The sequence below is a fragment of the Diadema antillarum genome, unplaced genomic scaffold, assembly GCF_040938485.1.
Source record: "Diadema antillarum isolate AM-2024a unplaced genomic scaffold, OU_Dant_1.0 seq00000205_RagTag, whole genome shotgun sequence".
In the NCBI taxonomy this organism is placed as follows: Eukaryota; Metazoa; Echinodermata; class Echinoidea; order Diadematoida; family Diadematidae; genus Diadema; species Diadema antillarum.
The window spans coordinates 477893-505838 of record NW_027271264.1 but is presented as its reverse complement, the minus strand read 5'-3'; the positions used below and the strand labels follow the sequence as shown (position 1 = coordinate 505838).

The following is a 27946-nucleotide window of genomic DNA, read 5'->3' as shown; positions in this document are numbered from 1 at the left end:
CGACCAAGGATTTACTTTAAGAACTCAAAAAGCATAGTATAAATCAACCAAAAAAATATTTTTAGAATCTTTGTCTTCTAGGGCCGATTTTTCTTTTTTTAATATTCATCTCTAGCATAGAAATTATAAATGACAAGTTAAACAGATTACTACATTGGTACATAAGCATACTTTCTCATGTGCAAACTACATATAATTGGTTCAACACAAGGGGAAAAATTAGTGTTGCATATATCCACTTTTAAACTTATGCAAGGCTAATGTTCTGTTCTTTAACTTCTATCCCTCTACCTAAAAATGAGAGAGAGAGAGAGAGGGAGAAAAAGAAGTTATGTAAGTGCTACCTAACTGATCCCAACAATTCTGGATTCCCTGTACCACAAACCTTAGTTACCTACATAAATCTGCACATTACATGTATCCCTAACAAACAAATCACATCATCTTCATAGCATTTACCCAATGACTGTACACAGTGTCTCTTTAAGCACCAAGAAATTGATAAGTATTTATTTTACGGTACCTCTACACACCGTAATAAAAAAACCATAACAAAACAAAGGAACAAATAATGTCAGTAATGCCCAATGGATTTTTTCCAGGGTCCCGTTGCATAAATACTATCATGGTAACGTTGCCATTATGGTAACTACCATGGTAACAGAGCTCAGCAAGCAATCAAAATCAATTTTTCCATGGTGCATGTACTTAATATAATGGCAAAGTTATTATATCAGTAAGCTCTCATGCAATGGGACGTATATCTTAGTAAACTACTAAGAAATGATAATCCACTATTGCAACATACAGATAAATTTTATAACGCAAAGGCCAACCCTCTCTGCTACCAATGCATCCATCCCAGTCTCTTTGTGAGGTTAACAGAAAAGCAAAGGTAAAAAGGTAATCCCTACTGTTCCTAATAATTGGCCCGTATTTCTCCAGTGCATTCCCAGCCTCATTTTGAGATTTTGGGAATTAACATTATACTTCATCCCCACCAAGTCCAACAGTAATGCCAGCCAAATCCGGGTTATATTCCAGAAATCCCACTATAAAACGATACGATATCCATCGTAACACACACAAACACAATAGCTACGAATTGTCAAAAAGTAAAACAAATACAAGGGCTCTCCTACATTTCAAAAGTAGTCCCTATAACTATCAAATGCACGTCATGCATAACACACAAACAAAATTGAATTCACAACCTAATCGTATTGACACATTTTGTCTCCCTGAGCAACGCTCCCTAGCGTCCGATGCAAACAGTGCAATGTTGTAGACAATGGGCTTTCACAAAAAGAGTTTCAGGACAGTACATGGAGCCACTTTAAACGTGGAAAATGGGTGAAATTTGAGCATTTCACTAGACCTTTGAAATTTGACCTCTGGCCTAGTTCACTCAAAAGCTAATCAAGTGATTACCACATCACACTTCATCATTTTGGACCAGGTTGGGGGAAATTTGTTCTTTCCAGTCTGAAGTTATTGCATTGAAGGATAAATTTCATGATTTGACCTTTGGCCTCCAGCTGAGTTAACTAACAAGCTAATGAAATGATTGCCTTATCACACTTCATCCTTGGACCAAGTTTGGGGAAATTTGCTCCTTCCCGTCTCGAGTTATCATGTAAACGGATAAATTTCTTGCTTTGACCTTGACCTTTGACCTTTGACCTCATGCTGATTTCAACCCAAATCTGATCATGTGATTGCCCCATCACACAACATCCTTGGACCAAGTTTGGGATAATTTGCTCCCACCAGTCTTGAGTTATCATGTAAACGGATAAATTTCTTGATTTGACCATGATCTTTGACCTTTGATCTCTCGCCGATTTCACCCCAAATCTACTCAAGTGATTGCCCCATCACACTTCATCCTTGCACCAAGTTTGGGGAAATTTGCTCGTTCCAGTCTTGAGTTATCGCGTAAACGGATAAATTTCATGATCCGACCTTGACCTTTGACCTCAGGCCAATTTCACCCTAAATCTAATCAAGTGAATGCCTTATTCTTCTATTTCCTCTTCACTTCCTGTGAAGGCAATGATTGCTTATTGACAAATAATGGGCAAATATAGAATATTTTGTTTGACCTTTGACACAAATATACTTAGGACAGATATCAGATATGCTACAAAAACATGTCCGCTTCAAGTAATGCACAATACATCTATAAAATGTGGATGTAGTATACTGCACAAGTGGACGCTTTCCTCCTTTATACACTTTGTTAAAAAAATTAAATGCAAACACACACACATTCTCTTTGATTACAAATAATCCATTGCAGTCCATGGTATAACATGCAGATCTAATGTCAATAACTTCCATACTTCTCAGGAAGGATAGATACAATTGTGATGTTTGTTTTATTTCAGCAATGAATTTATGATATCTTACCTTTCACAAGTGTCATGTGATGAGTTTCTTTTCACACCTTCTTAGAAAATACAATTAGTCATGCAAAACATTTGCAATTGTGCATGGAATGTTTGTTCATGGTTTGATAATTCAATGGAAGTTTATACACATAACCATTTCTTGCAGCTATGATTTTCATCATGGTGATCCCTAATAATTGCGACCCATATCTTTGTGTGTGTACATATATAGCTCTTGTATTCTTTTCCTCATTGAGTTAAGAGGAATTCAATGAGAATTTAGTTTCTTTTGTTTGATAATGTTATAAACCCTGTATTTAATCTTAGTCCAGGGTAGTTTCGCAAGTACAGGATATTTCTCTTGACACTCAATGCATTCTACTTTCCCTGGGACTTTGAAAGTCCTATAATTTGTTTTGAAGAATGTGTCCACAGCATGCTGTTGGGCTGTTGTCCAGGTAATACGTTCAGCTGAAAAAAAGAAAAAGAAAAGAAGAGCTTTTGTAGGTGAGTGAAAAGAATTCACGAACGTATTTGATAACTTCAGGACAGCCACATGTGATGCAAAAATTCGACTAAAATTGAAAACTTTTCAAAATCTGTTTTACTTAGTAATGTACAGATGTCACATATATGTACGTGCAAACCATGGAACCAAGGAACTGGGACAAATGATTCAGAAAATGTCAAACACTGGGACATTCCTGAATTCCCTATACATTACTATGGACAAATTTTTATCTATTTTTTTTTTTTTTACAAAAAAAGTTTGTGAAGGGTGAAATTTGCTCTTCCTGTTAACCCGAAAAATAGGGACTGTCTCTGTCAAACAGGTACAGTTGGTAGGTATTATTTCATCATTTTTTCACTTGACCTTTTTCAAACCCCTATATTGTCCCACTTGAATTACTAATAGTGTGGTGTATTTTAAGCTTGGTAAAAGAATCAAAATAAATGGCGGTAATTTGTCCATGCAGTATTCTTTAAAGACCATTTCAGAAGCAAAACCAATCAGTAGAAAGCTAAGAAGTAGAATACAACAATGAAAGTTTCGTGCATTTTCACCGCTTACCAGCTGAGCATTTTGCTTCAGCAACACTAAAATATGCGAGCTTCAAATATAGGCTTCATTGCACCCCTCACATGTTCCAGTGAAGGACGTGGGCTTACCAAGAAGAAGAAGAAGAAGAAGAATTATCTGACATCATGTCATGAGAGAGCAAGGCTGTGATTACATTGGTTTTACATTGAAAAAATTGATTATTTTTTATTTTCCACATCAAGAATTTGAATTTTTTATAGTAGAACCTCAAAGAATGGCTTATTATAAATCAATAGAAAGCTTGTGAGCTAAAGAACTTAAATGTAAGAAGAAATTTATCTATAATGCTCAAATATGTTAATTACAGTCACAATTTTCATATGCACCTCCTAGCGACCAGAAATGGCAAAAACCAGTCGTCTTTTCCTTTCCAAAGCCTGTGACGTCATTGGTTGTAGCAAGTTGCGTGAAACCGGCTAGTAAACAAACACAATACTAACGCAAGTAATCACACCTTAGTTCTCATGAGATGATGTCAGAGAATTCTGGCTGATGTACAATGCAATACAGCCCATCTTCAGAGCTTGTGAATTTGAGTTCTAAAGTAAATACTCGGCTGGCAATCCGTGAAAATGCATGAAACTTGCATTGTTGTATTTTGTAGCTTACAAGCATTCCATTAGTGTTTAATTTGTCAATTCAAATTTTTGCTTCCAATAAGGTCTTCAAGATTAATACAAACAAAATGGATTCACGTCTGAGTCAACTTTCTGTGTATTCACACGTAACTTAACTGTGATAGAATTATAAACCTGAACATAGCGCGACAGGTATGTTGTCTTGACTCTTCACTACCTTGACATATCATATTAACCCATTCACTACTATATTCTGTAAATCCCCATAGACTTTGTACAGGGCCCACCCGGTTCCCATAGGCAACGGGTTAAAGAAGCTATAACCTGAAATTTCTTTAAATTTGACCTGTGACCTTTAACCTTCATACTCTAGATCTCCAGATTTTCTTCCCAGGGTGATACATGCTTTGAACAGGTTCAAAGTTTTAATCTCAAACAGTTCTTGAGATTAGGTTAAGCTGATGGATCTATGGATGGACAACCTAAAAACAATTTCTCTGGCACCACCTTTGGGTTGACCGAGAGATAAGTAAATACACCCCCTTAAAATAGGACTACCAGCAAAATATGAACTACATGTAATGGTTACCTTTTGATCTCTTTGCAACAGGATGGCTCCTGCTTGGCTTCATAGTCCCACACGGTCCATCGCTCTCATCTGAGAGCTCTGGGAAGAAAAAAACAACCCATTAATATCCTACATTAATTTACCATGGCAATGCAGTTTCCAACACATTAAAACATGACGTCTTGCTTGAAAAATTAGGAAGTAGTTCGATCCGCAATATTTCTACCTGATTTATTGCCATATGCCGTTACCATGGCAATGCAGTTTCTGACACATTCAAAAAAGAGGTCTTGCATATCTTCACCATAAGACCAATGTGTGTGCCAAATTTTATGAGCATTGCTCAGAAACTGAGGAAGAAGATTTGCATCGGACGGACCAGCCGACCAACCACACGCTGATCCCTATACACCTCCTTCAAATTTAGTTTGGCTGTGGTATTAAAAAAAAAAAAAAAATCATATAAATTAGCACAAGTGGAGTGCAACTGGCAGTCTCCCCTGCATTATGCAATTCATGGCAACATTCTTGACTTTGTGACATGGAAATATCACACAAATTCTTTAATATCCCTAAAAGTTGTAAAGAATGTGCATGTGCATACTTTCTAAATTATGTTAAAAATTCGAAAACTTAACCTTAGGTTAGGTTTTTTTATGTCGATGACGCCGCCATTTAAAAACGGCGCCTATGTCTCGCTTCTACTATGCAGGCGAGAGAAATATTTGGGACAAAATTTCATGTGTCTGTGTAGAAATTCTGTATTCCTAATGTAGTACAGTACTTTACTGAACAACTTTGTGAGGACATTCATCTGTGAATGTAACACAGAACTTATTTCAATAAATGTATGAGGACATTACAACGCAAAAATAACAGTTCTTGTTTGGATTAATGTTACATATGAAACACAGAACTAGTATGCATAAATGTACGAGGACCTTACACAGAAATGTAACACAGAACTTATTTCCATAGATGCATGAGGATATTACATTGCAAAAATAACAGTTCTTGTTTGGATTAATGTTACATATGAAACACAGAACTAGTATGCATAAATGTACGAGGACCTTACACAGAAATGTAACACAGAAATTGTTGCCATAAATGTATGAGGACATTAAACAGCAAAGAAAAAACACAGTGCTTGTTCGCACAAAGTATGAGGGCATCAAAACTGCAAATATGACACAGACATTTTTCACCTATACAAAGGAGGACATTCCATTGTTGAATTTATAACTTCTCTTCCGTTCTTCTTTTTCTTTCTCTATTGTGCCTTTTTTTGCACCTCTTTTAAAAGCCAATGAAAAAGCATTTCCCCTCCCCCAGATATTAATTGGACTACTTTGTATTCATTCGTACTTTTCTATAAAACTTTCTAAATACATGTTCTTTGCTTTTAACTTTTTCCAAGTTGAAATAGGACCATCAGAAAAATATGTACTAATAGTTACCTCTTGATCTCTTTCCAATTCCATGGCTCTTGCTTAACTTAGTTCCATCCCTCTCATCTGAGGGCTCTAGAAAAAAAAAATAGTTGCAACACAAAGTACAATCTTATAGCCAACTAAATCACTCCACACAACTTAATGCTGTTTATTGCATTTAATATCTGAGATTACTACAAATAATATACCATGGCACCATACCACTCCAGTGTGCATGAATATCACTTTTAATTATGGGAAATGTATCAGGATACATTTAAAGTAGGAAATTGGTCTTATTCAAATGACACCGTGTCAGCCATATATGACGATGATCCATCAAATGGTTCTTAAATTATCGTGAGAAAGGGCAATTTTCATGTATACAGTGACATCTATGACCTTGACCTTTAACCTCATGACCCTCAAATCTAATCAGACCATTGTTCCTCCCCATATGCATACATGAGCCAAGTTTGAAGTTGATCCGTCAAATGGTTAACTTATTGTGAGAACCCATTTTTATGTATATGACTTCTATGACCTTTGACCTTTGACCTTGAGACCCACTCATCTAATCAGATCATTGTTCCTCCCATATGCATACATGAGCCTAGTTTGGAGTTGATTCGTCAAATGGTTCTGAAGTCATCACGAGAACAAAAACGCGACGGACGGACGGACAGATGGACGGACAGCAGACTGACGGACGGACAACCCGAAAACATAATCCCTCCAGCACCCACCTTTGGTGGGCGAAGGCATACAAAATTTAGGCCATGCATACATTCTTCAAGATAACAGAAAGAGCAAAATAAGATTAAGCATGACACATTACTAATAACATGTTTACTCAATTTCAGCTTATGATATGTTACATGTAGACATAGGGATACCCACCATACACCCATATTTTCATGAAGTACAATGTTTTCATGAAGTACTTTATTGGCAAAAAATGAAGTAGAATATATAATAAAGAAGTTTGGAAGACACAAATTCCTTTGAGAAACCTTGAGATATGGATTACTGACCAAACACTACACTAACCAGTTAAATATCTGTGATGTCAGTAGATGTATTTCTAGGTACATTTAACTTCTTTTAATTTGAATATCATGAGGACACAGTTGTTTAAAAAAAAGAAATGATGCCAGATGCAATATAAATATAAAAGTAACTGAATATCAGTAATAGGATGGTGTGCAAACAAGGTGTAACTCTAAGATACATTAAATAAACTTACGTCTACTTGACTGGTCATCTTCTTCAACATCTCCATCAGGGGCATCGTCTTCTTCACACGACTCTGCAGTGAAAATAGAGAGATGAGAGACTTGGGAGAGGGGGTTTGTCCAATGTTTCAAATTTTAGAAAGACAGTTGACTTCAGAAAGGTTGACCTACTTAAAGCACAATTCTCCGGTATGTGGCACTTTCAGTAGCTGTCATTCTAATTATGTTAAATGATCCCTCAACAGCCTACTATACAGATTTCTCCTCTGGACGTCACAGCCTTGTGGCCCTATACACCGCACCTCAAGTGGGCACAGAGTACTCCAAGTACCTCTTCACCTTCAAATGTTTTACATCATGTGTAGGTGGGCTCAACAGGAGAAAGATCCAGCTGGTCTTCACACTAGACAACAAGAGTGGGAATATCCTTGGACGTCATGTGTTGGATGTCAGGGTATGCGCTTGCCCAGGGAGGGATTGGAAAACGGAAGAGAAAGCCTTTGAGAGGTCCAAAGCACCTCAGAAGAAACCCCTCGAGAGGTTGGAGCAAAGTGACATTAGTGGTGGGCGTTACATCTTTCTCAAAGAAGGCGAAGAAGGACAAAGAGACGTTCTACATTCTGGTTCAAGGGTGTGAGAAGTATGAACTCTTCAGGAAGATCAAGGAGAGTCTTGACTTGATGGACTGTGTTGACCCGAGTCAGATCAGCCAGTACAGACAACAACAAGCTCAGCAACAAATGCAACTGAATCAACATATCTGCGATGAGCTGCAACGTTACTACAGGAAAATAAGTCGAAGACACTGGGTGGGAATGAGAAACAACAGTGGCACACCTCTCTCTCTCTCGTCCGTTTTTCTTCTATGCATATTTTACAAGTGTTACAGTGCATAGTTTTACTTATTTTGTTATTCTTATAAGTGGATTATGATTTCATTCATGTCATGTTTTAAATCTTGGAGTGCTACACAGCTATGTCAAACATTCACTGTAATTGATCGCTACTTACTAACTACAGGGGAAAATGTATTAGTTGTGAATATGACAATAAGATTGTACATACGTTTTGTACACACTTTTCAGAACTCATGGTGTCACAGTCACTGTGTTACAGAACATGTATTTATAATCTATGTCATAATTCTACTGTCAATTAATTCTTTCCACTGGGTTCTACTTGGTTATTGTCATTGAGTCTCTGATACACCCATTCAACATTACCAGTTTTCAAAATGTTCATTAACTTCACAAATTTGGACAGAAAATCAAGTGCGCAAAAATCCATGTCCATTTTGCGTCACGGTGTTACGGTTCTAATTAATAGCTCATAACTCATTTATCACTGTGAAGTTTTATTCATTCTTTTCTTTTCAAAGTTGCTTGTGATGATAGTCATAGATACACAATAAAACATTGTTCTCAAGTCTTACTGATTGTTTATTATTTTAATACAGTTATGGAGTGAAAATCTAATCAAAGTGTCAGTGTTACAGTTCAAAGTTTACCTTATTTTGTTTTTTTATTAGTGATTTATAATTTCAATCATGTCTTGTTTTATCTTGACGTGTTACACAGCTATGTCAAACATTCACTGTAAATGATTGCTTCTAACTACCTACAGGGAAAAATATATGAGTTGTGAGTACGACAATAAGATTTTACATACAGTTTGTACACACTTTGTTGAAGTCACGTTGTTACAGTCACGGTATTACTGTGCACTTAGTTATAATCTAAGTCACAATTCTACTGTCAATCAAAATTTTCTTTCACTGGGTTCTACTTGGTTATTGTCATTGAGTCTCTGATACACCCATTCAACATTACCAGTTTTCAAAATGTTCATTAACTTCACAGAGTTTGGACAGAAAATCAAGTGCGCAAATATCCATGTCCATTTTGCGTCATGGTGTTACGGTACTAATTAATAGCTCATAACTCATTTATCACTGTGAAGTTTTATTCATTCTTTTCTTTTCAAAGTTGCTTGTGATGATAGTCATAGATACACAATAAAACTTTGTTCTCAAGTCTCACTGTTTGTTTATTATTTACATTTATTGAGTGAAAATCTAATCAAAAGTGTCACAGTGTTATCGTGGAATTGCCCATTAAATAAACTTACGTCTACTTGACTGGTCATCTTCTTGAACATCTCCATCAGGGGCATCGTCTTCTTCACACGACTCTGCAGTGAAAATAGAGAGATGAGAGACTTGGGAGAGGGGATTTGTCCAATGTTTCAAATTTTAGAAAGACAGTTGACTTCAGAAAGGTTGACCTACTTAAAGCACAATTCTCCGGTATGTGGCACTTTCAGTAGCTGTCATTCTAATTATGTTAAATGATCCCTAAACAGCCTACTATACAGATTTCTCCTCTGGACGTCACAGCCTTGTGGCCCTATACACCGCACCTCAAGTGGGCACAGAGTACTCCAAGTACCTCTTCACCTTCAAATGTTTTACATCATGTGTAGGTGGGCTCAACAGGAGAAAGATCCAGCTGGTCTTCACACTAGACAACAAGAGTGGGAATATCCTTGGACGTCAGGTGTTGGATGTCAGGGTGTGCGCTTGCCCAGGGAGGGATTGGAAAACGGAAGAGAAAGCCTTTGAGAGGTCCAAAGCACCTCAGAAGAAACCCCTCGAGAGGTTGGAGCAAAGTGACATTAGTGGTGGGCGTTACATCTTTCTCAAAGAAGGCGAAGAAGGACAAAGAGACGTTCTACATTCTGGTTCAAGGGTGTGAGAAGTATGAACTCTTCAGGAAGATCAAGGAGAGTCTTGACTTGATGGACTGTGTTGAACCGAGTCAGATCAGCCAGTACAGACAACAACAAGCTCAGCAACAAATGCAACTGAATCAACATATCTGCGATGAGCTGCAACGCTACTACAGGAAAAAAGAGTCGAAGAAACTGAGTGGGAATGAGAAACAAAAGTGGCACACCTCTCTCTCTCACGTATGTTTTTCTTCTATGCATATTTTACAAGAAAAATACTAAAACACTGCCTTTCAGCACTCTTTCGAAAAGTGGGTGTGATCATTTCCTGTACAATGTCTTAAAAAGATGTCATACTCCCAGACATTGAAATTTGTACCTCTGTGTTACTGTGACTGTCAATAGATCTAAAGAACTAAACTGGATCAAAAATCATTCCATGGGTTTCTAGATACCTTCCCCCTCCCTTTTCCTCATCGAATGAACCAGGATATTTTTTTCACTACACTGGGCTGTACTACCACAACTCTAGGAACATGCGGGTGAATGTATACTTCCAGCATATATGAATAAGCCTCTGTGGATTAATGTTGTACTCGTATATCAGAATGGAAAAGTGTTTTGGAATAAAGATGTTTAAGAATACTTGTACTCACCATTAAGATTGACATTGATACTGTCCAAGGACATCCCAGAACACTCGCTCATCTGTCCCTTTTCCATTAGCAGCAGTATTTTTGCGATCTTAGCTACCTGTAGTGTGTTCTCGGGCAATCTATAAAATTCTCTATGTACTTGAATGTTGTGGCCCATAAAGGTGGCGAGTACATCCAGTTCATTGTCCTTCAGACATAATATCTGGGACATGGTCGCCACATGTTTCCTCAGCTGAGTGGATGTGATGTTTTCTGGATGTTCTGCTCCAGACGACTGAGCACACTTTCTCACAGCATCACAACCCCTATACGGTGTGGTACAACCTGGGCGTGCAAACAGGTACATATTGGACTCTAGGACTCCAGCATCTTGCCTAACGTTTTCATCTGCCAAAACATCAAGTGCTTCTTTCATTCCCTTCGTCAGAACCACAGGAACTGTTCTCCCTCTCTTTCCGGGTATTTCAACTCTTGACAGTTTCTTGCAAAGCTCCTTTTCAAGCTTGTTGAGGCCCTGTAGAACGTCTTTGTTGACTTCTCCAGTACGTTTTTTGTAGTTTTCTACTGTCATCCTTTCCACCTCTCCACTACGCTTCCTATTAAACAGGACAGTCTGGGCAAGCATAGCTTGACCCAACTTGGAGAAATCTTCCCTGCTTACAGAACCTGCTGTGATGTGTGCCATTGACTCCTGCACCTGGCCCTGGATGGTCTTGTGCACCTTTTGTATGTCAGATGACAAAGGAATTATTGTTGGTCTGTTCCTCTTTGCTGCGTACCGAGTCTTGAGGGCACCTGTTGAAACTTTCTCAGCCCATTCAATAGAGCACAGTTCACCAAACTGTTCAGCCTTTTCTTTCTGACTTGTGTCCATTTTTTTCAGTGCATCAGCCATAAGAATCCTGGCACACTTTTTGAGTGAGTGTCCTACTTTCAGCGCTAGTGAAGGTGTCTTATACTTCCCTGAGCTTTCATCCAAGCCTGCTATATTGTTGACAGCTCTGACCACATCATCAAACACCTGTGGGTCAATGGTCTCAGACAAGCAGTTGATGCCTGGTCTTATAGATCTCATTTGAAGGAGTAGCCGACCCATTTCCCTCAACTTTTGTCCAACATAGTTGTAATGGTTTTTCTGAATCCTGGAACTTTGACAGAAGTTGTGCACCTAGCTTTATGATTAAATCATCATGCCGCACTGCCAAACTAACATCATCATGAGTCATTCGACGGAAGACCTCATCCCGAAGTCTTACAGGCACTTCTTTTGGCATTGGCAGCATCATGGAACATTGAGACTGAAAACTTCCAGATCCCTTTCTTTCGCTTCCAACACACTTCTTTCTGTGTTTCCATAGGTCACTCCTAATGAACCATCCAAAACACTGAGTACAAGGCAAGAAGTCTTTCACTGCTGTTTCATATGTTGGTCGTTTGTAAGGAATGATCAGACCCTTTCCTTCTCTTAGAACTTGAAGATTATGGGAATGGTTGCCCTTATTGCGCAAAATCTCAAGTAAATTATGCCTATTCTTTGACTTCTTTGGATGTGCCATGATTCTTTTCACTTCAATTTCATTGGAATGATGCATTTCAATGTGTCGGGCAAATTTTGGTGTGTCTTTTTCACAAAAGACACAAAAGTGACGTTTGTCCCACTTCCTTCCAGTTGCATTATTTGCTGTTAGAACCTTGATATCCTGAGGTTTCTCTGCCATGTCCATCTCTTGATTTCCAGCATGGTTTTCTGATTCAGGTTGACTGGTATTGGGCTCATATGGATGATCTGCTCTGGATGTACACGGTATGTCCATCTCTTGATTTCCAGCATAGTTTTCTGATTCTGACCTATGTGTAAAGCCAGGTTGACTAGTATTAGCCTCATATGGATGATCTGCTCTGGATGTACACGGTATGTCCATCTCTTGATTTCCAGCATAGTTTTCTGATTCTGACCTATGTGTAAAGCCAGGTTGACTAGTATTAGCCTCATATGGATGAGCTGCTCTGGATGTACGCGGTAAGCGATATGGAAAGACATCAGAATCACAATCATCACTGCTGACTCCACTTGGATTCACCCATGTTGGGTCAGCATCATCATCATCATCATCTATTTCTTCCTATGGAAACAAATAAAACACAAAGTAAATGCAAATGCAATAATCAAAATGAAATATTTTGCCAAGCAAAGCTGGATCTGAAAATAGCTGAGGAATGTCTCCTCATAATTATCACCTATTTCTATTAATACCCCCCATAAAGAGTCATCTCTATAAGTCACTTTATGACATGATACCAGACACAACACACATCAATCTTTAAATATTTGCTTCTTTCTTTTACAGCACCCCCCCCCCCCCCCCCCCCCCACGGAACTAGAATCTACTGATAGACCACACTTAGTTATCTAACAATTGAAAGAAACCAAACCCTGGGAAAAGTAAATTTTAATGAAAAGAAAACAGGGAGGGAAACAAATTATTTACATGTTTAATCAACATTGGGGAACAGAAGAAATGTCATGAAAGTCTGAGAAGTCTCAATTTACTTTCAATGCCACATACTTATGGTCAACCCTAAATATGTTTCATACCTAAACTTTGGTATTTTCTGCATCATCTCTATGGATGGATTTTGACACAGAAATTGTTTACATATTAAAACGAGGACATACATGTATCACTACTAAGCAATTTGAGCATATTTATTGAGGATCCCTATAGGAACCCTTTGAAGGTACAGTGGAACATCGTTATAACAAGGTGCTTGGGACCAGAGAAATTACTTCTTTCTCTCAAAACTTTGTTATATCAGGGCATAAAATACAATAGAATACAAAGAGTTGGGACCAGAAAAAATACCTTGTTATAACAAGAGTTTGTTAGATCAGTGCTCTTTATAACAAGGTTTGACTGTATTACTTACCACAGATTCTTCCATATCTTCATGAGCATCTTTTTCGCTGTTTCCTCCGTTTACTGGAGTTTCCTTGGCCAGAGTGGACTGCAATACATGGGAAAAAGACATAAAATATTTCAACAGCAAATTCATCAAAGAAATTGTTTATATATAAGAATGAGGACATTACATTACTTCCTATGCTAATTTCTCTTCTTTTTCTTTCTCTCTATTGCATTTTTGGTGCAGTGTGCTGGCAATGGTGTAGACATACCCCTCCCCTGAATCACTAAAGAACACACAACTTGTTTGCAAAAATGTGTGAGAATATTACACTGCAAATATAACAATGAACTTGTTTCAATAAATGTACGAGGACATAACACTGCAAATTTGACACAGAAATTGTTTGCATATTCAAACGAGGACATATCATAGCTGAGCTATCAGCATATTCATTGAGGATCCCTATAGAAACCCTTTGCAGGTATTACTTACCACAGATTCTTCCATATCTTCATGAGCATCTTTTCCGCTGTTTCCTCCATTTACTGGGGTTTCCTTAGCCAGAGTGGACTGCAATTCATAAGAAAAAGACATAAAACATTTCATCAATGAAATACAGAACTATATGAGGACATTAAACCAGCAAATTCATCCAAGAAATTGTTTATATATAAGAATGAGGACATTACATTACTTCCTATGCTAATTCCTCTTCTTTTCTTTTCTTTTTCTTTTTCTCTCTACTTCATTTTTGGTGCAGTGTGCTGGCAAGGGTGTAGACACACCCTTCCCTCCCCCCCTCCTATACACTAAAGAACAAAGTATTTTAGGAGAGAAATAAATGTGTGAGAATATTACACTGCAAATGCAACATTGAACTTGTTTCAATAAACGTATGAGGACATTACACTGCACATTTGACACAATAACTGTCTACATATATGAATGAGGACATTACATTGCTTCCTATGCTAATTTCTTTTCTTTTCTCTTCTTTTTTCTTTCTCTCTACTGCATTGTGGTGCAGTGTGCTGGCAAGGGTGTAGACATACACCTCCCCCTCCCCCTCCCCCCTCCCTATACACCAAAGAACAAAGTAGTTCAGGAGAGAAATAAATGTGTGAGAATATTACATCACGAATGCACGGTGAACTTGTGTCAATAAATGTAAGAGGACATTACACTGCAAATTTGACACAAAATTGTTTACATATATGAGGAGGACATAACATTGCTTCCTATGCTAATTTCTCTTCTTTTTCTTTCTCTCTATTGCATTTTTGGTGCAGTGTGCTGGCAATGGTGTAGACATGCCCCTCCCCCTCCCCCTCCCCACCCCCACCGCGATACACTTCAGAACACAGCACTTGTTTGCATAAATGTGTGAGATTATTACACTGCAAATGCAACATTGAACTTGTTTCAATAAATGTATGAGGACATTACACTGCAAATTTGACACAGAAATTGTTTGCATATATAAACGAGGACATTACAATGCTTGCTATGCTAATTTCTCTTCTTTTCTCTTCTTTTTCTTTCTCTCTACTGCATTTTTGGTGCAGTGTGCTGGCAATGGTGTAGACATTCCCCTCCCCCTCCCCCCCTCCCTATACACTAAAGAACAAAGTAGTTTAGGAGAGAAATAAATGTGTGAGAATATTACACTGCAAATGCAACATTGAACTTGCTCCAATAAATGTATGAGGACAATATACTGCAAATTTAACACAGAAATTGTTTACATATATGAACGAGGACACAACATTGCTCTCTATGCTAATTTCTCTTCGTTTCTCTTCTTTTGCTTTCTCTCTACTGCATTATTGGTGCAGTGTGCTGGCAAGGGTGTAGACATACACCTCCCCCCTCCCTTATACACTAAAGAACAAAGTAGTTTAGGAGAGAAATAAATGTGTGAGAATATTACACTGCGAATGCAACATTGACCTTGTTTCAATAAATGTGTGACGACATTACACTTCAAATTTGACACAGAAATTGTTTATATATATAAATGAGGACATAACATTGCTTGCTATGCTAATTTCTCTTCTTTTCTCTTTTTTTTTTCTTTCTCTCTACTGCATTTTTGGTACAGTGTGCTGGCAAGCGTGTAGACATACACCTCCCCCTCCCCTCCCCCTCCCCCTGCCCTATACACTAAAGAACAAAGTAGTTTAGGAGAGAAATAAATGTGTGAGAATATTACACTGCAAATGAAACATTGAACTTGTCTCAATAAATGTATGAGGACATTACACCGCAAATTTGACACAGAAATTGTTTATATATGTGAATGAGGACATTACATTGCTTGCTATGCTCATTTCTCTTTTTTTCTCTTTTTTTTTTCTTTCTCTCTACTGCATTTTTGGTGCAGTGTGCTGGCAAGGGTGTAGACATGCCCCTCCCCCTGATGCACTACAGAACACACAACTTGTTTGCAAAAATGTGTGAGAATATTACACTGCAAATACAGCAATGAACTTGTTTCAATAAATGTATGAGGACATTACACTGCAAATTTGACACAGAAATTGTTTACATATATGAATGAGGACACTACATTGCTTCCTATGCTAATTTCTCTTCTTTGTCTTTCTCTCTATTGCATTTTTGGTCCAGTGTGCTGGCAATGGTGCAGACATGCCCCTCCCCCTGATACATTAAAGAACACACAACTTGTTTGCAAAAATGTGTGAGAATATTACACTGCAAATACAGCAATGAACTTGTTTCAATAAATGTATGAGGACATTACACTGCAAATTTGACACAGAAATTGTTTACATATATGAATGAGGACACTACATTGCTTCCTATGCTAATTTCTCTTCTTTGTCTTTCTCTCTATTGCATTTTTGGTCCAGTGTGCTGGCAATGGTGTAGACATGCCCCTCCCCCTGATACATTAAAGAACACACAACTTGTTTGCAAAAATGTGTGAGAATATTACACTGCAAATACAACAATGAACTTGTACCAATAAATGTATGAGGACATAACACTGCAAATTTGACACAGAAATTGTTATCATATTCAAACGAGGACATATCATAGCTGAGCTATCAGCATATTTATTGAGGATCCCTATAGAAACACTTTGCAGGTATTAATTACCACAGATTCTTCCATATCTTCATGAGCATCTTTTCCGCTGTTTCCTCCATTTACTGGGGTTTCCTTAGCCAGAGTGGACTGCAATTTATTGGAAAAAGACATGAAACATTTAATCATTGAAATACAGAACTATATGAGGACATTACAACAGCAAATTCATCCAAACATTTTTTATATATAAGAATGAGGACACTACATTGCTTCCTATGCTAGTTTCTCTTCTTTTTCTTTCTCTCTACTGCACTTTTGGTGCAGTGTGCTGGCAAGGGTGTAGACATACCCCTCCCCCTCCCCCCTCCTATACACTAAAGAACAAAGTAGTTTAGGAGAGAAATAAATGTATGAGGACATTACACTGCAAATTTAACACAGAAATGGTTTACATATATGAATGAGGACAGTACATTGCTTCCTAAACTAATTTCTCTTCTTTTCTCTTTTTTTTCTTTCTCTCTATTGCATTTTTGGTGCAGTGTGCTGGCAAGGGTGTAGACATACACCTCCCCCTCCCCCTCCTATCCATGAAAGAACAAAGTTGTTTAGGAGAGAAATAAATATGTGAGAATATTACGATGCAAATGCAACATTGAACTTGTCGCAATAAATGTATGAGGACATTACACTGCAAATTTGACACAGAAATTGTTTACATATATGAATGAGGACACTACATTGCTTCCTATGCTAATTTCTCTTCTTTGTCTTACTCTCTACTGCATTTTTGGTGCAGTGTGCTAGCAATGGTGTAGACATCCCCCTCCCCCTGAATCACGACAGAACACACAACTTGTTTGCAAAAATGCGTGAGAATATCACACTGCAAATACAACATTGAACTTGTTCCAATAAATGTATGAGGACATAACACTGCAAATTTGACACAGAAATTGTTATCATATTCAAACGAGGACATATCATAGCTGAGTTATCAGCATATTCATTGAGGATCCCTATAGAAACCCTTTGCAGGTATTACTTACCACAGATTCTTCCATATCTTCATGAGCATCTTTTCCGCTGTTTCCTCCATTTACTGGGGTTTCCTTAGCCAGAGTGGACTGCAATTCATGGGAAAAAGACATGAAACATTTCATCAATGAAATACAGAACTATATGAGGACATTAAACCAGCAAATTCATCGAAGAAATTGTTTATATATATGAATGAGGACATTACATTGCTTCCTATGCTAATTTCTCTTCTTTTCTCTTCTTTTTCTTTCTCTCTACTGCACTTTTGGTGCAGTGTGCTGGCAAGGGTGTAGACATACCCCTCCCCCTCCCCCCTCCTACACACTAAAGAACAAAGTAGTTTAGGAGAGAAATAAATGTATGAGGACATTACACTGCAAATTTAACACAGAAATTGTTTACATATATGAATGAGGACAGTACATTGCTTCCTAAACTAATTTCTCTTCTTTTCTCTTTTTTTTCTTTCTCTCTATTGCATTTTTGGTGCAGTGTGCTGGCAAGGGTGTAGACATACACCTCCCCCTCCCCCTCCTATCCATGAAAGAACAAAGTTGTTTAGGAGAGAAATAAATATGTGAGAATATTACGATGCAAATGCAACATTGAACTTGTCGCAATAAATGTATGAGGACATTACACTGCAAATTTGACACAGAAATTGTTTACATATATGAATGAGGACACTACATTGCTTCCTATGCTAATTTCTCTTCTTTGTCTTACTCTCTACTGCATTTTTGGTGCAGTGTGCTAGCAATGGTGTAGACATCCCCCTCCCCCTGAATCACGACAGAACACACAACTTGTTTGCAAAAATGCGTGAGAATATCACACTGCAAATACAACATTGAACTTGTTCCAATAAATGTATGAGGACATAACACTGCAAATTTGACACAGAAATTGTTATCATATTCAAACGAGGACATATCATAGCTGAGTTATCAGCATATTCATTGAGGATCCCTATAGAAACCCTTTGCAGGTATTACTTACCACAGATTCTTCCATATCTTCATGAGCATCTTTTCCGCTGTTTCCTCCATTTACTGGGGTTTCCTTAGCCAGAGTGGACTGCAATTCATGGGAAAAAGACATGAAACATTTCATCAATGAAATACAGAACTATATGAGGACATTAAACCAGCAAATTCATCGAAGAAATTGTTTATATATATGAATGAGGACATTACATTGCTTCCTATGCTAATTTCTCTTCTTTTCTCTTCTTTTTCTTCCTCTCTACTGCATTTTTGGTGCAGTGTGCTGGCAATGGTATAGACATCCCCCTACCCCTGATGCACTACAGAACACACAACTTGTTTGCAAAAATGTGTGAGAATATTACACTGCAAATACAACAATGAACTTGTTTCAATAAATGTATGAGGACATAACACTGCAAATTTGACACAGAAATTGTTATCATATTCAAACGAGGACATACCATAGCTGAGCTATCAGCATTTTCATTGAGGATCCCTATAGAAACCCTTTGCAGGTATTACTTACCACAGATTCTTCCATATCTTCATGAGCATCTTTTCCGCTGTTTCCTCCATTTACTGGGGTTTCCTTAGCCAGAGTGGACTGCAATTCATAAGAAAAAGACATAAAACATTTCATCATTGAAATATAGAACTATATGAGGACATCACAACAGCAAATTCATCCAAGAAATTGTTTATATATAAGAATGAGGACATTACATTGCTTCCTGTGCTATTTCTCTTCTTTTCTCTTCTTTCCTTTCTCTCTACTGCATTTTGGTGCAGTGTGCTGGCAAGGGTGTAGACATACCCCTCCCTCCCCCCCCCCCCCCTCCTATACACTAAAGAACAAAGTAGTTTATGAGAGAAATAAATGTGTGAGAATATTACACTGCAAATACAACATTGAACTTGTTTCAATAAATGTATGAGGACATTACACTGCACAGAAATTGTTTATATATATGAATGAGGACACAACATTGCTTCCTAGGCTAATTTCTCTTCTTTTCTCTTCTTTTTCTTTCTCTCTACTGCATTTTTGGTGCAGTGTGCTGGAAAATATGTAGACATACCCCCCTACCCCTCACATATACAATAAAGGGACACAGCGCTTGTTTGCATAAATGTGTGAAGATATTACACTGCAAATGCAACATTGACCTTGTTTCAATAAATGTATGAGGACATTACACTGCAAATTTACCACAGAAATTGTTTACATATATGAACGAGGACACAACATTGCTCCCTATGCTAATTTCTCTTCTTTTCTCTTCTTATTCTTTCTCTCTATTGCATTTTTGGTGCAGTGTGCTGGCAAGGTGTAGACATACACCTCCCCCTCCCCCTCCCCCATCCTTATAGACTAAAGAACAAAGTAGTTTCGGAGAGAAATAAATGAGTGAGAATATTACACTGCAAATGCAACATTGAACTTGTTTCAATAAATGTATGAGGGACATTACACTGCAAATTTGACACAGAAATTGTTTACATGAATGAGGACATTACATTGCTTCCTATGCTAATTCTCTTCTTTGTCTTTCTCTCTATTGCATTTTTGGTCCAGTGTGCTGGCAATGGTGTAGACATGCCCCTCCCCCTGATACATTAAAGAACACACAACTTGTTTGCAAAAATGTGTGAGAATATTACACTGCAAATACAACAATGAACTTGTTTCAATAAATGTATGAGGACATAACACTGCAAATTTGACACAGAAATTGTTATCATATTCAAACGAGGACATACCATAGCTGAGCTATCAGCATATTTATTGAGGATCCCTATAGAAACCCCTTTGCAGGTATTACTTACCACAGATTCTTCCATATCTTCATGAGCATCTTTTCCACTGTTTCCTCCATTTACTGGGGTTTCCTTAGCCAGAGTGGACTGCAATTCATAAGAAAAAAGACATAAAACATTTCATCATTGAAATATAGAACTATATGAGGACATCACAACAGCAAATTCATCCAAGAAATTGTTTATATATAAGAATGAGGACATTACATTGCTTCCTGTGCTATTTCTCTTCTTTTTCTCTTCTTTTGCTTTCTCTCTACTGCATTATTGGTGAAGTGTGCTGGCAAGGGTGTAGACATACACCTCCCCCTCCCTTATACACTAAAGAACAAAGTAGTTTAGGAGAGAAATAAATGTGTGAGAATATTACACTGCAAATGCAACATTGAACTTGTTTCAATAAATGTATGAGGACATTACACTGCACAGAAATTGTTTATATATATGAATGAGGACACTACATTGCTTCCTATGCTAATTTCTCTTCTTTGTCTTTCTCTCTACTGCATTTTTGGTCCAGTGTGCTGGCAATAGTGTAGACATACACCTCCCCCTCCCCCTCCCCCATCCCTATACACTAAAGAACAAAGTAGTTTATGAGAGAAATAAATGAGTGAGAATATTACACTGCAAATGCAACATTGAACTTGTTTCAATAAATGTATGAGGACATTACACTGCAAATTTGACACAGAAATTGTTTACATATATGAATGAGGACACTACATTGCTTCCTATGTTAATTTCTCTTCTTTGTCTTTCTCTCTATTGCATTTTTGGTCCAGTGTGCTGGCAATGGTGTAGACATGCCCCTCCCCTGATACATTAAAGAACACACAACTTGTTTGCAAAAATGTGTGAGAATATTACACTGCAAATACAGCAATGAACTTGTTTCAATAAATGTATGAGGACATAACACTGCAAATTTGACACAGAAATTGTTATCATATTCAAACGAGGACATACCATAGCTGAGCTATCAGCATTTTTATTGAGGATCCCTATAGAAACCCTTTACAGGTATTATTTACCACAGATTCTTCCATATCTTCATGAGCATCTTTTCCGCTGTTTCCTCCATTTACTGGGGTTTCCTTAGCCAGAGTGGACTGCAATTCATAAGAAAAAGACATAAAACATTTCATCATTGAAATATAGAACTATATGAGGACATTACAACAGCAAAATTCATCGAAGAAATTGTTTATATATAAGAATGAGGACATTACATTGCTTCCTGTGCTATTTCTCTTCTTTTTCTCTTCTTTTTCTTTCTCTCTACTGCATTTTTGGTGCAGTGTGCTGGCAAGGGTGTAGACATACCCCTCCACCCCTCCTATACACTAAAGAACAAAGTAGTTTATGAGAGAAATAAATGTGTGAGAATATTACACTGCAAATGCAACATTGAACTTGTTTCAATAAATGTATGAGGACATTACACTGCACAGAAATTGTTTATATATATGAATGAGGACATTACATTGCTTCCTATGCTAATTTCTCTTCTTTTCTCTTCTTTTTCTTTCTCTCTACTGCATTTTTGGTGCAGTGTGCTGGAAAATGTGTAGACATACCCCCCTACCCCTCACATATACAATAAAGGACACAGCGCTTGTATGCATAAATGTGTGAAGATATTACACTGCAAATGCAACATTGACCTTGTTTCAATAAATGTATGAGGACATTTACACTACAAATTCAACACAGAAATTGTTTACATATATGAACGAGGACACAACATTGCTCCCTATGCTAATTTCTCTTCTTTTCTCTTCTATTCTTTCTCTCTATTGCATTTTTGGTGCAGTGTGTGCTGGCAAGGGTGTAGACATACACCTCCCCCTCCCCCTCCCCCTATCCCTATACACTAAAGAACAAAGTAGATTTATGAGAGAAATAAATGAGTGAGAATATTACACTGCAAATGCAACATTGACCTTGTTTCAATAAATGTATGAGGACATTACACTGCAAATTCAACACAGAAATTGTTTACATATATGAACGAGGACACAACATTGCTCCCTATGCTAATTTCTCTTCTTTTCTCTTCTTATTCTTTCTCTCTATTGCATTTTTGGTGCAGTGTGCTGGCAAGGGTGTAGACATACACCTCCCCCTCCCCCTCCCCCATCCCTATACACTAAAGAACAAAGTAGTTTATGAGAGAAATAAATGAGTGAGAATATTACACTGCAAATGCAACATTGAACTTGTCGCAATAAATGTATGAGGACATTACACTGCAAATTTGACACAGAAATTGTTTACATGAATGAGGACATTACATTGCTTCCTATGCTAATTTCTCTTCTTTTTCTTTCTCTCTATTGCATTTTTGGTCCAGTGTGCTGGCAATGGTGTAGACATGCCCCTCCCCCTGATACATTAAAGAACACACAACTTGTTTGCAAAAATGTGTGAGAATATTACACTGCAAATACAACAATGAACTTGTTTCAATAAATGTATGAGGACATAACACTGCAAAATCTTCATGATCATCTTTTTTGCTGTTTCCTCCATTTACTGGGGTGTCCTTGGCCAGAGTGGACTGCAATTCATAAGAAAAAGACATAAAACATTTCATCAATGAAATACAGAACTATATGAGGACATTACAACAGCAAATTCATCGAAGAAATTGTTTATATATAAGAATGAGGATATTACATTGCTTCCTATGCTAATTTCTCTTCTTTTCTCTTCTTTTTCTTTCTCTCTACTGCATTTTTGGTGCAGTGTGCTGGCAATGGTATAGACATCCCCCTCCCCCTGATACACTACAGAACACACAACTTGTTTGCAAAAATGTGTGAGAATATTACACTGCAAATACAACAATGAACTTGTTTCAATAAATGTATGAGGACATAACACTGCAAATTTGACACAGAAATTATTATCATATTCAAACGAGGACATATCATAGCTGAGCTATCAGCATATTTATTGAGGATCCCTAAAGAAACCCTTTGCAGGTATTACTTACCACAGATTCTTCATGAGCATCTTTTCTGCTGTTTCCTCTATTTACTGGGGTGTCCTTGGCCAGAGTGGACTGCAATTCATGGGAAAAGGCATAAAACATTTCATTATTGTCTTGATAGTTTCATAGTTGCACAAATAAGACGGTCATATTCTTAAATATCAACTGGTCAAATTTATTATTTCTCTTCTAAAATACTTGTACGATTGAGGGCATTATATTGCTGAGTTGCTTATTTCTCTTCCTCTCGCTTTTTTAATTCTCCACTGTTTTATTTATGCAGAAAATTGTCGCCATTTTGTGTTTTTTTTTTTTTTTTGGGGGGGGGGGGACAATTGGGGAGGAAGACTTGAGAATCAAGTTTGGCAAACAATTTTTTTTTCATTAACCCGATGAGGACGGACTGATTTTGCTACAACACGCATTTCCCATAAACGCCTGCCCGAGTATACTCGGGACTCGTCCTCAATGGGTTAAGCACTCTGGAATTTTTTGAAACAATTGATAAATTACCACTTAACAGAATATTCCTAAAGGACGTTTTCTGAGGGTTTATTCTGAAATGTGGACCTGTCTATCAAAGTGAGATCCTTTTTTTATAGCTAAGTTTAGTCATTTACACACTGTAAGGACCACCTGTATTACGTAAGTTCAGCAGGGTTTTTTTTTTTTTACAATGGAATTACCTTGAATGTCAAAGGTCTACTAATGTTAGGTTACTTTATAAGCAAGTTTTTCACATTTAAGGTCCACCTTTTAACAAGTGCATACACTAGAATAAGCAACAAAAACATATATATTCACTTACCTGTCGCCACGGTAAATTCTCTACTCCATAGTCGTATGTCAGTTCAACACCTTCTTTAAGGTCCACCAAAGCAAACAGGCACAGATGGGGGAAGCTATCATCAAATGTGACCTTTTTCATGATGCTATTTGGACGGATGTGTTCATCGTTGACCCACCTTGCCAGGCAAGAATTGCTATCTGATGCATCAATCCTGGAGAGAGTGAACATACCCAGAACAGGAACTTTATATACAGTACTGGAAGTTTTCAACTCCCCTATCTGTCCCAAATGGTAAATCACTGCACTAAAATGAAAAATTAACTAGAAAAGCTGTGCTGTGTCCATAGGACACGGATGCCCAAGTTAATGTGATTAGTAAGCATTTCTTAGTTCTTTGGTGTGAAAAAGTTCATCAAAAATGTTGATCAATTTGCATATATAGGACTGTGACCTCTGGCCTCAGACCTCTGACCTGCAAACTCTGAATTTAGAAATTGACCTGTTTTAGTGTGCTCTACCTATACTCCAAATTACTTAAATCTGCCCAATATTTTTCAAGTTATTGCATGGAAACAAATTTGCATATATTATGACCTGTGACCTTTGACCTGCCAACTTTGAATTCGAACTTGACCTGTATTTCAGTGTGATATTTTACAAACCAAAAATTACTTAAATCTGTCCAAGATTTGTCAATTTATTGTGTGGAAACCAATGCGCATAAAGAATGAGTTGCGACCTGCCGACTCCAAATTCAAACGACCTGTATTTTAGTGTGATGTACCTACACAACAAAAATTATTCAAATCTGTCCAATATTTTTCAAGTTATCGGGTGGAAACCAATTTGGGGGATGGACGGACTAACAGGTGCAAAAGTTAATTCACTCTCCAGACTTCGTGGGGGGGGGGGTCATTATAAAACAACAAGTGATATACATGTACCAAAAAATACTAATATCCATCAATCATTTAATCAGTTTTGTGGATGGAAAACCACATTTGACCAATTTGTAAATATAATGAAGTGTGACCTTTGTATGTTAGTTTCGTCTCCCCCAAACCAACAATTATTGAAATCAGACCGATATCCCATGGAAACCCAATTTGGAGACGGAAGGACAGATGGACAGAAGGATAAAAAGGTGCAATGTTTTAATGCTCCCTCAAGACTTCATCTACAGAGGCCTAAAAAACAACAACATTTAAACAAACAGGACATTCGTTAGCTTTGTACCATATGACAGACAATACACATCAAAATAAAGGGAATAAAGAATAATTCTTCATATCCATATTTCGAGTAATCATAGCACTTTAGGAAACACAGTCTGTATGTCTGAATCAGGAACCTTATCAAAAGTCTCGTCTTGCGTCTTTAATCGTCTTCTTCTTTTACTTACATCGGCTTTCCCGATCCCCTATTGTCTGTCCATAGAGCTTTGGGAGCTTGAGCAAGACGCTGTGCAGGAGAGACACTAACAAAACATGTTCCAAATGGGCTCTGACTTTTGATAAGGTGCTTAACATTTATCCATGAACTAGTGAAAATCTGTTTACAGTGCAATTAAATTAGTAAAATAAATTAGTAAACTATTTCATGGCATCAAATCTTCCCTTTCAGATTGGTGATGGGGGGGGGGGATTTTGCTCTTCTTGTTTTGGGTAGGTAGCTAACGGATTGCATTTATTTGCTCTGTTGAGAATTGACCTATCCAAAACACTAAAATAATAAATTTTACAGCATGCAAATATCAACCAGCATACACTGAACATATAAGAGTCAATATACTATTTCAAATTACTGACCGATACTCCGTATTTCTGTGAGAAAAATGGAAAATGTAATCCACATTCTCTTCATCTTCGTCATTAGCAATGGACAGAGCTCCACGATATTCAAGCAGGAAATCTCCCTTAAGAAATGGTCTTGTGGTCACAAGTCCATGTCCTAGAAATGGAGAAGGAAAACTACATTTAAAACACATTTATATTTTTATAAAACTTATGGCAAACAAAGTTTTCAACAATACTGTTTCAAGCAATCATGGCCATACACAGAAATGAGGTGGGGGGTGGGTGTTGCCCCCAGAAATTTTGAAAACTGACATTTGTTTCTACTGAAAATTTTCAGACAATCCATCAAAAGTGTGCACCAAATTTCACTGTTAAAAATGCAAAAGCACCCTTGTGACCAGCTCAGTCACTTCGCTCCCTCGTTTTCAGGTTTTCAAAGTTTGTATGTGTTTTGCTCCCCCCCCCAAAAAAAAAAAAAAAATTCTGTGTATGGCCTTGCATGTATTAAATCGTTATGTGGTCATTATCATTTGCCTCGCTTGTACAGCCCGCTGCCCTTGGCAAGGAGAAATTTCTGCCTCCCTGGACAGTCCTTAGTGATTCATCCTTTACAAATTTATTTATACCATTCCGGTTTCTAACAAGTAGCATATAAAGTGTTTCACATATGGTACTGGTTGCCAGGGAAACAGTAAAATTTGAAACCTCTCTTGAGACCATTCATACTGTGATAACATCAGAACTTTACCATATCTAAAGACTTAGCCAACTCCAGTGGATAATGTTGTCATTGACTCCACTGAGATTTCTAAATAAATACAGGGACTTACATGTATGATGCTTTCTTGCAAGATAAGCCTTTTGATACACGTACATATATACTATCTTATCTGTCAATTTCTAGCTCTTTTTGTAACCTTTTTATTAGGGGAAGACAAGAGGCCTTATACAAAACATAAAGTAAAAGTGCTTTTTTAGTACAGTAATCTTTGTTGTTGTTGTTAATTCATCCCAGAGGAGTTAGGAATGCAAAGTCCCACAAACCCAATGTACATCCCCCCCCCCCCCCCCCCCCCCGAACAATGTCGGTGAATGAGTGCAATTGCACTTTGTTTAGATAGCAAAAAGTAGGTCACCTGGACAGTCTAATACATGCACCTCAGGCATAAACGTGCAGATTGCTTGACATTCAACATCCCCCCCCCCCCCCCCACAAAGGATGATCCCCTGTGGGTCTACACAGAGAAAGATTACCCTCCTTAAGTAGCCCTTGGCACAAGTAGCACATAGTGTTTCATATATGGTACAGGTTGGCAGGGAAACAGTAAAATTTGAAACCTCTTCATTGACCAGTTCAATACTACGTACCACTCCTTAAACTACAAAGAAATAATCTACGTGTACCTATGTTGTCGTTGAGAAAAACCTTCCTGAAACCTTCTTGATCTTTTCCCAGCTTACACCAATGCTCCGCCATAAGACTGGGTGAGATGCGGACACGCCGCTTTTTTCGTCCTGGAATACTCTGTCAATAGGGGATTATGAAATGCTGTACATGAACATCCAGTTGCATACTTATATGTAAAGTAATATATCATTTCATTTCTTTTCTTTTCTTTTCTTTTCACTTTTTCTCTAGAATCTAAAACATAAACATATCTTTAATAAATATCTATTCATATCTAATCCAGGGGAAAAAAACCCTCTTTTTTCTGTACGAGGGGCTATTTTTTCCTACCTCTGTTCATTCCAAATTAAATTCTCTATTGAATCTAATAGCAATTTATGGGGGCTCTTTTGCAACTTACAAGGGCTATTTTTCACATTTTGGGGCAAATCGCCTTTACCCTCCTGTATTTTT

At 37.5% G+C, this 27946-nt stretch overlaps 1 protein-coding gene across 1 annotated transcript; it reads right to left on the bottom strand.

The window, feature by feature from the left end:
- Positions 1 to 718: 718 nt before the first annotated feature.
- Positions 719 to 11788, bottom strand: LOC139728931 (uncharacterized). The gene is made up of 5 exons (XM_071639859.1): positions 10693 to 11788; positions 9437 to 9499; positions 6102 to 6167; positions 4663 to 4740; positions 719 to 2864 (listed from the first exon to the last, which is right to left on the bottom strand). The coding sequence occupies exons 1-5, from the start codon at positions 11786 to 11788 to the stop codon at positions 2662 to 2664; spliced, it is 1506 nt and encodes a 501-aa protein (XP_071495960.1). The 3' UTR covers positions 719 to 2661.
- Between the last annotated feature and the right edge of the window lie 16158 nt (positions 11789 to 27946).